The sequence below is a fragment of the Sorex araneus genome, chromosome 1 (genome assembly GCF_027595985.1).
Source record: "Sorex araneus isolate mSorAra2 chromosome 1, mSorAra2.pri, whole genome shotgun sequence".
Lineage (NCBI taxonomy): Eukaryota > Metazoa > Chordata > Mammalia > Eulipotyphla > Soricidae > Sorex > Sorex araneus.
This window is the reverse complement of record NC_073302.1, coordinates 300,030,045-300,042,408: the sequence shown is the minus strand read 5'-3', so window position 1 is coordinate 300,042,408 and position 12,364 is coordinate 300,030,045. Positions and strand designations below refer to the sequence as shown.

The following is a 12,364-nucleotide window of genomic DNA, read 5'->3' as shown; positions in this document are numbered from 1 at the left end:
TGGCCTTTCTCAGGACACTGTGGACACTGGTTTTTGGGGCAGCCGCAGGCCCCAGGCCTCCTGGCATGGCCTTCTCTGCCCCCACACTGCTGCCTGCTGAGTCACTGGAATGATCCTTTCCACGTGCCTGGTGTCCCAATGCCAGACAGATGAAAGCTCTGTGTGTCCGGGGAAAGCCTCCCCGACCGGACATCACCTCCCCCAGAAGCCTTCCAAGATTGCACATACCGTGTCCCTCTTCCACTAGCTCAGGTTTCTTCCTTCTGTGCCTCTAAGGAGTCTGGTGATTTCCTGGTTCTTGTCCCAGTAGACCGAGCACTTCTGGATGGGAGGAACTGTGTCTCAGACCTTCCCTGCAGGGCCCGGCAGGCCCCTCGGTGCTCAGTGGAGCATACCCTCCCCCCCCCGGTTTGGGGCCCTGCAGTCACTCCATGTCCCCGGGTGGGTCTCAGTGAGCCCTGGGATCCAGCTGAGGGAGCCCCCTCCGCCCCTAGGTGCCCCGGCCTCTCGCCATGCGGAAGGAGGGGATTCAGACCAGAAAACGGAAGCCCAAGAACCTCAACAAGTCCAAGACGCCGGCAGGTGAGGGGAGGGGCGGGCCCCGGGCAGGGACTCTGCGTGCCCCATCCTGGTGCTCACGGTGCCCCCTGGCAGGTCCCTCCGGTGCCGAGAGCCTGCCCCCCGCCAGCTCAGCACCCAGCACTGTCAGCAGCGGGGCAGCCAGCGGCAGCGAGGAGCTGCGCCCCATCAAGACAGAGCCTGGGCTGGCAGCCCACTATGGGCCCAGCAGCTCCATCTCCCAGGTACGGGGTGTGGGGGAGGAGGGGGGCGGGAGGCCCTGAGGGCACAGCCAGCACTGCCCAGGCTGAGTGGGGGTGCTTTGGCCGGGTCTTCAGGATGGGAGTGGGCCGGCTGGGGCAACCCCTGGACCTCGCCTCCACTCTGCCTTTCAGAGCTTCTCCGTGAGCGCCATGTCTGCCCACGGCCCCCCCCTGCACCCCGCCCTCTCGGCCCTGAAGCTCTCCCCGCAAGGCTACACGTCCTCGGTCAGCCAGTCCCCGCAGGCCAGCTCCAAGCAGGACCCTTGGAACAGCCTGGCCCTGGCCGACAGCCACGGGGATATCATCACAGCCTAAGGCTCCTCCTGATGCCCGCGCCGAGTGGACGGACCGGGGGTCCGGCCTGCTCCGCCTGCAGCGACTCCACAACTGGGAAGAAACTTGAAGTCACCTGGCGGGGGTGCGGCACCGGCTCTGAGCACAACGCCCCGAGGTGGGAACCGAGAGCCCTTCTCGGGGGCCAGAGACTCCAGCCTGGTTCCCCGCCCCCCCGCGAGCGTCCTTGAGCCTCTCTGGGTGCACCCAACACTCCCCGCAGACTCGGCACGCCCCGCGGCCGCTGTGGACCTCATGCAGACACGGGGCACTGTGTTACTGAATGCTCCATGTGACAGGGGGGCCAGGCCGCCTCCCACCCCCGCCCGACCCCTCCGTCCTGGGGACAGACTGGGCTCCCCTCTCCGCTGCCCCTGGCTGGTGGCGGCAGTGCTGACCCAGACCATGCGCCGTGCTCACCCAGGGGTCCGCGTCAGAATCACGCCTCGCTCTGTGTCCACGGGGCCTTCTGAGATGCACCCCTGGGGGGGCCCGCCGTGGGCCTTTGTCCAGGACGACGAAAGCTGGGGGTGTGCGACATGAATTAAAGCAGGCACCCCCACTCCCCCTGAACTCATGGGAAGCAAGATCAGTGAGATGCCCAAGAGCCCCCAAGCACTGCGCTGCTGAGGAATGTTCTGGAATTGGCCTTCTCCTCCTGCCCCCCCCCCCCACCCGGCCTCCCCCCTCCATCCTGCCATAGCAGAGAATGTCTTTCAGCCGAGATTCTGTTTTGATCACCACTGACATCGTTTTCTCCATGAAGGCCGCCCCGTGTACCTTCCCTAACCCACAGCCTGCTAACATTGTCTTAAGGTGAAATGGTTGTAAAATCAGTATTTAACTAATAAATTTATCTGTACTCTTTCCTCTCTCGTCCTGCTGGGGGAACTGGGTGCTGGGCACTGGCGTCCATGGGGGACACAGCCCAGCCCTGCTCTTAATTCCAGTCCCCTCTGCCCAACTGCCGTGGCCCAGGAAGGGGCCTGAATCTTCGGCCACAGAGCTGAGCGGGGAATGTCCATCTGTCCTCTGGGGGCTCTGAGCCCCATGCAGCACGTCTTTGCAATGAATGCTGAAAGGACCCAGCTGGCCTTGGGGCCTGAGATAGAGACCTGGCTGCCTGGCTGTGCCTGGCTCTGCCCATGCCGGCCTCAGCTCCAAGTCAGACATGACAGCAGAAGGTCGGGGTCCCCGGAGACCCCCAGTGACCAGCCTCCCCATGGAGGTTCCGTGGCCCCCATGGGCCTCTCCAGGGTGGCCAGATGGGGTGGGTGAGCAGGAGCCCCCTCAGCACCTCAGGAGGCACCACGGGGTGCTGGTGGAGGGGGGGGCTTTCCATGAAACCCCTCGGCCCCCTGTCCCAGCTCTAAATTCCACTCAGGCACTGAGCCCAGAGAATAGGCCTCGGGCTGGGGGTGCTTAGTGTCACCGTGCTTGGCTGACATTCCAGTACCCGGGCAGGGCTGGCTGCAGCTGGAACCCCAGTGTGCCATGGCCGTGTCTCCCCGGAGGCCCGTGGGGGACATTGTCAAACTGGGTAACCATCCCAGGCGGCTCAGGCTTGGGTCACTGGTTTAGATCTGGGGCCCAGCTGAGGTGTCGGGGGGTGGGGGGGATCAGGCAGGGCTAATGCGCCCTGCAGACTGTCCCACAGCTGCACCCTCACCCTGGCACTGGACTCTGTTTCTGGGGGACCTGGAGGTGCTCTGGGATGCCCATGCAGCTAGGAATGGGGGTTCCCTTCTCATCAGGTGATAAGGGCTCCTGATCAGCAAAGCGCTGGTTGCAGGCAGCTGTGGATGGTCCTGGGGACCCAGTGTAGATCTGGGGGCCAAGGAGAGGCGTCCCAGGATGGTGCTCATGCCTGGGGCGTAAGAGACCCCAGTCGGAGTTTCCACATGGGACTGAGCACTGTCCAGGAGCAGCTCTGCAAAAGGTGCAGTTGAGAATCCACACGAGACTGAGCACTGTGCCGGGAGCAGCTCCAAAAGGCGCAATTGAGAATCCACAGAGGACTGAGCACTGTGCTGGGAGCAGCTCCCTAAAAGGTGCATTTGAGAATTCGCCCATGGTCAGGGTCAGCGTCTGAATGGACAGCGAGCTGGGCAGGTGGGCAAGGCCTGGTAGGACAGACTGCCCGGTAAGTCAGAGAGTATTTGAATCATCAGTGGGAGCCAAGTGGGTTTCTCTGTCTTTTGTGGGTGGCTGCGCCCACCCGCTCCAGGGACCATCTGCTGTGCTGGTGACGGGGCTAGGGTCGGGGGCAGGCAGGGCGGGGCCAGTGGTGGGCAGTCCTCTCTCCAGCCCCACCGACACCTGCCACTGACTGGCTCGGGGGCTGGGCCTGCCTTGGCCACTCTCCCAGCAGAACCCTGGGTTGACCCGTTCCTGGGGCTCTTGGTGCCCACCCGGGTCAGGGGCTTTGCTTAAGCGCAGCTACCCCGCCTGGCATGACCACTCCTGCCACTGGGCGCCCACACCTACTCCCCACCCTCGGCTGCAGGGCTGAAGGAGCAGGAGGGAGGGGGACAGTGTGCCGCCTGCATCTTGGCCTCCAGATGGCGCCAACACGAAGTGTGCTTGGAAAGTGGCCCCTGGAGCCGCGGGCCGCCCCCTCTGCCCTGCCAACCCCCAGAAGAAGCGAGCTCGAGAGGGCCCAGCGCAGGAACGTCTTCCTCACGTGCCTGATCATGTGCCCAGGGCAGGTTTAGGATGGGCAGTGGCTTCCCCACGTGCGCACAACAGTCAGGATTGGCAACGCTTCCCTCCCCCCCCCATCACGTGCAAAGGGCGTCAGGATTGGCGGGTTCTGCTCACGTGCCCTCATTACATGCACACAAAGCAGAGTCAAGGTTGGCGACGCAGCCCATGTACCCAGAGTCACGTGCACACAGGGCAGGTTTAGGATTGGTGATTCCCAAGGCTCACATACTCTCAGGGCAGGCTCAGGATTGGCGGCTCCCAGGGTTGGTCACATGCTCCCAGGGGTGAGCTCAGGACTGGGCGAGCGGCTCCCACAGACTCTGGGTCACGTGCTCCCAGGGCCGGCCCAGGATTTGGCTCCCACGTGCCCTGGTCACGTGCTTCCAGGCAGGCCCAGGATTGGCGGTGCTGCCTAGGCCGTGGGCACTGGCGGCTGGGTTGGCGCTGCTCTGCATGCTTCTCGGGACTCGGCACGGCTCGCACTCACGGGTGAGACGCGGTGGGCTAGTGCCAGGGGCCCGCGGGTTTGGGTTGGTTGAGTCCTAGCTGCCCTCGCGGGGGACGGGGCGGTAACCACGAGCAGCGGTGGGCACTGGCCAGGGTGGCGGGGTGGACAACCCATGCGCTCCCAGCACGCCCCTCTGCAGCAGGCATGCCCGAAGGCCCGTCCGTGCGCGTGTTCCACCAGCGAGTGTCGCCCTTCGTGGGGCAGCGCGTGGCCAGCGCCGGGGGCAGCACCAGGAAGCTGGAGCCGGCTGCCTTGCAGGGCCTGCGGCTGGTGGAGACCCAGGTGAGTGTCCTACCAAACTGCCCTTTCCAGGTGCCCGTGCGCCCGCAGCCCGGATGACCCGGCTCTCTCTGGAGCCCTGCAGTAAGGCTTTGGGGGCGGGGTCCCCCGGCCCGTGGTGCCAGCTGATCATCCGGTGTGCCTGGGGCAGGCCCTGCTGTGGTAGGGGCTTCGTGGCACTTAAAACGTGTGTGTGTGTGGGGGGGGGGCTGGAGAGATAGCACAGTGGGTAGGGCGTTTGCCTTGCACGCGGCCGACTCGGGTTCAAATCCCAGCATCCCATATGGTCCCCTGAGCACAACCAGGGGTAATTCCTGAGTGCCGAGCCAGGAGTAACCCCTGTGCGTTGCCAGGTGTGACCCAAAAAGCAAAAAAAAAAAAAAAAAAAAAACCAAAACAAACCTGTGTGTGGGGAAGTTTCTCCTGGGGGACCCTCTGCCAGCCTGGGGTCATGTGGGGCCGAGCAAGCGATGCTGGGGGCGGCGCGGGCCTCGCCAGGGGTACTAGGACTGAGTGAGGGTCGCCGCCCGCAAGGCTGGAGCCTTGTCCCTGCTCTAGGGCCACCCCCCTCCCCCAGATGTTTAGGGCGCCTCCGTGCCACTCGGGGTCTGCCGGGCCCTCCTAGAGGTCTGGTCTTTGCATGCGCTTTAACCCCGAGCCGCCTCCCCAGCCTGCTTGGGCTTCACCTCTGAAAGTTTGTGTTCCTTGGACTCTTACCCCACGTGTCCGGGTGCTAGGTTGGAAAACAGAGGCCCAAGCAACCGGAACGTTCTCTGCAGCTTCCTTTTCTCACTTCCTTTCGCTGAGACACTTTCCATTTCTGTAAATGAGCTCAGCTTTTTGTGGTGTCAGTATGGGGACCTACCCTGGCTCTATACTTGGGTCACTCCCGAAGAGCTGGGGGGTCAGGTGGGATGCTGGGCATGGAATCCGTGCCCTGCCCCAGCCGAGCTGAATTCTTGGGTCTTCCTTGGCCAGCACAGGACTCAGGGCCCCGTCAATAATCCGCTTGTAAACCTGAGTTCCTCTGAGACCTGCCAGCGGGTTAGCGCAGACTGCATGAACGTTGGCTGGTGTATCATGACCACTGGCAGGAGAGTGCGGTGCTCACCTTGTATGCAGCGTCTGAGCTCCTGCACCAGAGAGCGCTCAGAATCCTGAGTGCTTGCTCTGTGGAGAGTGGGGCTGGGGGCAGCGAAGGGCCCTGGTGGCTGGTTGTGTCCTCCGTGAGCCAAGAGGCCGCTGGCTTTCCCGAGATGATGTTCAGGTTCCGCGTGCGTGGATCAGGGACTAGGGTGACCGCTGCTGTTGGTCTTTTCATGGGTGTGGGTGTGGCTCAGATGGCAGAGCAGGTCCCCGCCAGCAGTGCTGGGGGAAACAGGAAAACAAAACAGGCCAGCTGGGGGCACCCCTGGGATCCCCTGGCAGGGTGCGTGTGTCTCCCAGCCCCAGCCAAGTGCAGCTCGCTCGGGCTCTGCTCGTGGCTGGTGGTTTCTGTCCTCATGTGGGCGAGGACGACCCTCCAGAGTCCTGGGTGCCTCTCCATGTCCCACCTGGCCCCCTCACGCTGGGAGGAGGTGGGGGACACTGCACGAAGCAAAGGCTGAGGCCCCCGGCTTTCCTCCAGGTCCACGGGAAGATACTGTTCCTTAGGTTTGATCCAGATGAAGAAACGGGGGGCCAGAGTGCACCTGAGCCCCTGGGGCCACAGGCCCAGCGGGAGGGACCTGGTGGCCAGGAGGGCCCTGCCCGGTGCCCTGGGGGCACAGCCGGCATGTGGCTGCAGGTGCGCTTCGGCCTGTTCGGCAGTATCCGCAGGAATGAGTTCTCCAGGGCCACCCAGGCCAACAAGCGAGGCGACTGGAGGGACCCCACACCCAGGTGAGTCTGGTCCAGGCTGGTGGGCTGGTCATGGGTAGGGGACTGCGGCCGGGGTCTGCACCCCCTGAGTGGGGCGCTCTGCCTCTCAGCTGGAATTCTTTGTTTTTTTTTTTTTTTTTGCTTTTTGGGTCATTCCTGGCTCTGCACTCAGGAATCACCCCTGGCGGTGCTCAGGGGACCATATGAGATGCTGGGAATCAAACCCAGGTCGGCCGCTTGCAAGGCAAATGCCTTACCCGCTGTGCTACTGCTCCAGCCCCTCTCAGCTAGAATTCTTTGGAATATGGGTGGTTGTTCCTTGTGCTGTTGTTTGGGGTTCTCTGCACTGGGTCATGGTGTTTGCTTACTGAGTTGAGGTGTCCCCAAGTGCCGTGCCCACTGGGATGTCCTCAGCACATGTGGGCGCTCTGTCCTGGGTGCCCTGAGATGCTCCAGTCTGATTTTGCTTTTGGACCACCCTGGGCAATGCTCAGCATTGCTCCTGCAGGCTGGGCCCAAGTCCAGGTCAGTGGCCTTCCTACTGGACCCTAGCTCCGGCTCTTGCTCCAGCTTTTCATGTTTTTGTGGGGATGACTCTCTTGGTCTGTGACATGGTTTCCCTGGGGGTCCTCGTCAGCTTCTGGGGAAAGTGTGGCTGGCAACAGGGAGCAGGCGCCCCACCACCAGGGGTGCTGAGTCTGGCTATGACCTTGAGGTGGTGGACCTGTGGCTGATGGTCTCTGAGTGGTCTTTTTTTTCCCCTTTTTGGATCACACCCAGCGATGCACTGGGGTCACTCCTGGCTCTGCACTCAGGAATTACCCCTGGCAGTGCTCAGGGAACCATATGGGATGCTGGGAATCGAACCCGGGTCGGCCGTGTGCAAGGCAAATGCCCTACCCGCTGTGCTATTGCTCCAGCCCCACTCTGGGTGGTCCTTGATCTTGAAGCTGGGTACTGCTGACCCCACCCTTGCACCATTGGTTTTTGTACTGCTCAGTCCTAGCTCTTGTACTCTGACTGCTTCCTAAAGTCCTGAAATATCTTTGTGTTTATAGCGTCAGGCCCATACCCCTAGGTGTGGGGCCCATGTCCCTTGCAAGTAACCCCCAGCCCACCCACTGTCCAAGCTGGGCTGTCTCTGCGACCCGATGCTCTGGGTGGTAAAGGTGCTGCCCAAGGGCAGTGAGCCCCACTCTTTGGGGTCCCATGGACCTCATACCCCAATGCACTCATGCCTGCACGTGGGGACAGACAAGAGGGTCCGGGGGGCAAGCAGCAGAAAGGGTTCAGACGCTGTGTGAGTGTGTGTGCATGTGTGAGGCCATGTGTGAGTGTACTTGTATGTGGGAATATGCATGTGTGTGACCATGTGTATGTGATTATGTATGTATGTGCGTGTGTGGGAATGTGTAGTTTCCCAGATCCTATCCACTGGAGCTGCCCCCAGCACGACCAGGCCCAGAGCTTTCCCCGGCCTTCTCTGGCCTGACTCCAGCCTGAGCCAGAGCCCAGCCTTCGCCACCTTACTGGCAGTCCCCAGCTGTTCTGGGCATGTAGTCCCCTCGAGAGAGAGGGGGCCCTCACCAGCCAGCCCCCCACTCCAGGCTACTTCTCAGATACACTCTCAGAGGCAATGAGTGAGGTTGATTAAAACACTTACCAGAGACCCCACATGCTGAGAAAGACCCACCCAAGGCTCAGCCAGATGGGTGCCTTTCCCATCACAGCCATAGCAAAGGGACAAGAAGCAGGGAGAAAAGGGGATTTTGCTTCTTTGAATGAAATTTTTAAGACTTGCTTGGTGCAAAAATGACTTTTATTTAGGCAGTGTTGACTTAAAAAATCCCGACCAGTAAAGTGAAATTTACCAGTTACACATGCGGGGTGGGGGGCTGGGGAGGTTGGGGGAAAGGGGGAGGTATATTGTGATTCTTGGTGGTGGAATATGTGCACTGGTGAAGGGATGGGTGTTTGAGCATTGTGTAACTGAGACTTTAACCTGAAAGCTTTGTAACTTTCCACATGGTGAATTAATAAAAGAATTAAAAAAAAATAAAATAAATATATAGGTAAATAAAAAAAAATAAAAATAAAAAATCCAGACCAGCTAGAATGATAGTACAGCGTGGAGGGTGTTTGCCTTGCATGCAGCTGACCTGGGTTCAATCCCTCGTATCCTGTATGGTTCCCTGAGCCTGCAAGGAGTGAGTCCTGAGCACAGAGCCAGGGGTGAGCCCTGAGCACAGAGCCAAGAGTCAGCCCTGAGCACAAAGCCAGGAGTCAGTCCTGAGCACAGAGCCTTCAGTCTGGAACACCAATGAATGTGATCCCAGAAAGGAAAGGTTCATTCCTGCATAGAGGACAGGAAGAACTTGATTCTCCTTGGTTTGGGGGCCACACCCCCTGTGCTCTGGGATTCCTCCTGGCAGTTCCCAGGGGCTCCTGTTTGGTGCTGGGGATCAGACCCCATTGGCTGTGCACCAGGCAAGTGCCTTTCCTCTGGCCCATCTCTGCCTTCTAGGAAGAACTTGATTTTGCCAAGTTAGGGCTGAGGCTAACATGGAGGAAGAAGGCGGCTGGGTGTGGCCACTGTGTCCATCCCCCAATCATCCTCAGAATGGATAATGGCAAGAATGAGGGCCAGTTAAACATCACATTCACTGGACTGTTATGGGTCCCAAGGTTTAGCTGTGGACCTACCTAGGTCCGGTCTTAGCAGTGAGGGTCATAAATTAAAGGAAGCGCTGGAATGCATGCAGGGGCCTCACGTGATGGATGGTGCACGCGCCACCTCCTTTGCCATTGAAGCTTGGCATGAGTTTTCTGGTTACATGGTGACCTCATCGCTTCCCTCAGCTCCGAACTCTGTACTGGGGCACTTGGGCCATTTCCATGACGTGGCCATTTAAAGTGACAGCGCAGGGGCTGGAGTGATAGCACAGATCCCAGCATCCCATATGGTCCCCTGTGCATCGCCAGGTGTGACCCAAAAACCAAAAAAAAAAAAGTGACAGCACATTGGAGGGGCATGGGTCACCCCTCAGGTCCAGGCAGAATCAGAATGTGGAACGGAGCTGAGAGGTGTGATGTCTGAGCCCCGAGGGCTGTGAGGGGTGTGAGGAGAGGGCCAGATCCTAGGGTGGTCCTGTTCCCACAGCACAGACACTGTCTGAGGCCAGAGCCCTCCCAGTGCCCTTGCAGTGCCTGCAGCCACGCTGCTCTGGCTGGGCCTCGGGTCTCTGCTGGGCTTTGCTGGGCACTTTCCCTTCTCTTCTGTTCCTCAGTAAAGACCGGCGGTCTTTGTTGTGTTTAGCTTCGCACAACACTTTCCAGTTCCTTCTGGGGGGTGGGGGGTTCTGCAAAAGGCAAGCCATCTTCCTCTCCTTCTGCCACACCTGCTGCGTGCCATGCTTGGTTGCGCTCGGCCCTAGCGTCTCTCCCCACCGAGCTGTAGCTCCTGTGTTTGCCCCAGCTTGGCTTTCTGCATACTTGGGGCATCTCCAGATCTCAGCTGTTAATCAGGCTGTGGTGACATGGGTGCACGTGAATCTCTCCTGGGGGGTGTTGTGTGTTCTTTGGACATGTTTCAAGCATGAGTGGCTGGAGCATGTCCACCCTCATTTGCAACAGCTCCTGTCTGGAAGATTATAAATCATCTCTGTGCTGCTCAACACTTGACATCCCCATTGCAGATGTGGTTCCTCTCTCAACCCCTCAGCCCTCGTTGTTCTGGTGCAGTGCCTAGGGCTTGTTCCTGGCTCTGCATTCAGGAGTCACTTGTGGCAGGGTTCAGGGGAGCTTACAGGGTGCTGGAGGTGAAGCCTGGATCTATTAGGAGGAAGGAAGCTCCTCCCGATGTACTTTGCTCTGACCCTATTTGCTTTCTTTATGTCCAAATTTCCCAATTTCTTTCTTCTTTTTAAGACTTGGGCATCTTCTCTGTTGCTAGTTATCAGGGGTGGTGTTTTGTGCTGGTCTGTTCCCGACACCATGGGATCAGGGGATGTGGGATGGACCCTGCACTCGGCTCTCAGGGCTACGGGGCTGTGAGCGTGTACCGGAAGCGGGTCCTGGGATCAGCTGAGTCTTCAGAGTGACTGGGTTCGTCCCGAGTGGCAGTGTCCAGCAGAATCCAGCAGAGCCCCTTCCCTTATATGGCCCCTGCCCTGCCGGCTCTCTCCCTCCAGGCTGCTCCTGCGCTTCGTAGGCGGCAGCTTCTTGACCTTCTACGCCTGTCAGCTGACCTGTTGCCCAGGGCCCATGGGCACAGCTACCTCTGATATCCTGTCACAGATGTTCCAACGAGGACAAGCCCTGGAGGCACTGCGTCAGGCGAGGCCTGTCTGCTACACGCTGATGGAGCAAAGGCACTTCTCGGGCCTAGGTAGGGCATGCTGGGGGCTCAGGGATCACATGGCCCCTTTAAGCTTCTCTCCCCTTCTGTTTTGGGGTTTGGGGGTGGAGAGTGTACTTGGAGGGCTCTTGATTTGCACACAGCTTACCCTGGTTTGTTCCCCGGCATCCCATGTGGTCCCCCAAGCCAAGCCAGGAATGATCCCTGAGCGCAGAGCCAAGAGTCTGTCCTGAGCACTGTGGGTGTGGCCCCCACTGCTTTCATAGTGTCCACACTCCGTGGTGGTCAGGGTGCTGAGGTGCCAGGGGACTGGACTCGGGGCCTTTTATGGCCGGGCAGGTGTGTTATTGCGTAAGCCGGCTTCCTGCTCAGGCCCCAGCACTCAGATGAAGCAAGGGACTAGCAGGGCATCCACCACCTCCCACCATGCTCAGTCGCTCCAGCCAGGCCTCCGGGTTCAGCCCCTCAGTGGAGATGAGGAGAGGCCTGGAAAGTGAGAGAGTTGCTGATCAGGGCACAAGGCTGGGGTGCCATTCTCCCGTCATCACCCGAGCAGGGTGAATGCCTGCTCCTCACCCCCAGTGCTCACCTCTCTCGCCTGTGGCTGGGGCCCTCACTGCTCCCTGGAGCCAGATGCAGAGGTGCCCCATTTCCCAGAGGAGGGACTCCCCGGGGTTAGCCGGTGTGGGTGATGGTCAGGCCTGCCACTTCGTGCTGAAGATGGGTTGATGCTGGGGGTACCCAGGCATGCTCAGCATCACTCACTGCTTTGTCCTATCCTTGTCCCAGGGAACATCATCAAGAATGAAGCCCTGTACGAGGCCCGAGTGCACCCGCTCTCGCTGGGCTCCATGCTTAGCCGGGCCCAGCTGGAGGCACTGCTGGATCAAGCCCTGGCATTCAGCGCAGATTGGCTCCGTGGCAAGGTCGAGGGCCACCGGCAGCACACACATATCTACCAGAAAGTGCACTGCCCTGATGGCCACCCGGTCCAGAGGGAGGCCCTGGGCCCACCAGGGGGCTTGAAGAGGCTCACCTGGTGGTGCCCACAGTGCCAACCCCAGGTGTCCCTTGAGGAGCAGGGCCAGCAGCAGGCCTTCTAGGGCCCAGAGTTGTGTGTGTGTGTGTGTGTGGGGGGGGGTCTGTCAGAGGCTGGGTCTTTCCTGCGTCCACACTTGCTCTGGGATCGGACCATTGTGAGGGGTGCAACCTTTCATGCCCCAAGGCCCAGGGCTGGAGCCCCAACATGGCAGAATAAAAATGGTTTTGGATCCAGCCTTTGTGAACAGCCCGCTGCCCCATTGCCCGTGGAACCACCGCCCAAGCTGTCCTGTTTGGGCTCAGGCTCGCCCCTTGTCTCTGTCCTCTGGGAGAAGGGTCCAGCAGTACACAGGGGGTCCCCGGGCTTGCCGCTAGTCCTGTGTGCCCAGTGGGCTGCAGAAAAAGCAGCTTCTGACCTCCTCCTGCTCACTTGTTCAACTGAGAAGCCAGAGGCAGGTC

The 12,364-nt window shown here is 60.2% G+C and overlaps 2 protein-coding genes across 3 annotated transcripts in view; both read left to right on the top strand.

Moving 5' to 3' along the window:
* GATA4 (GATA binding protein 4) overlaps positions 1-1,136 on the top strand; it is a 29,387-nt gene extending 28,251 nt beyond the window's left edge. For both annotated transcript variants that reach the window (XM_055122582.1, XM_055122592.1), the window contains 3 exons: positions 495-582; positions 655-803; positions 954-1,136. In XM_055122582.1, the coding sequence (XP_054978557.1) occupies positions 495-582; positions 655-803; positions 954-1,136 (420 nt within the window). The remainder of the gene's footprint in view (positions 1-494; positions 583-654; positions 804-953) is intronic.
* Positions 1,137-4,261: 3,125 nt separating this feature from the next.
* NEIL2 (nei like DNA glycosylase 2) lies at positions 4,262-11,967 on the top strand. Its single transcript, XM_004614755.2, has 5 exons — positions 4,262-4,349; positions 4,511-4,650; positions 6,275-6,528; positions 10,698-10,894; positions 11,654-11,967. The coding sequence occupies exons 2-5, from the start codon at positions 4,513-4,515 to the stop codon at positions 11,965-11,967; spliced, it is 903 nt and encodes a 300-aa protein (XP_004614812.2). The 5' UTR covers positions 4,262-4,349; positions 4,511-4,512.
* Positions 11,968-12,364: the final 397 nt, after the last annotated feature.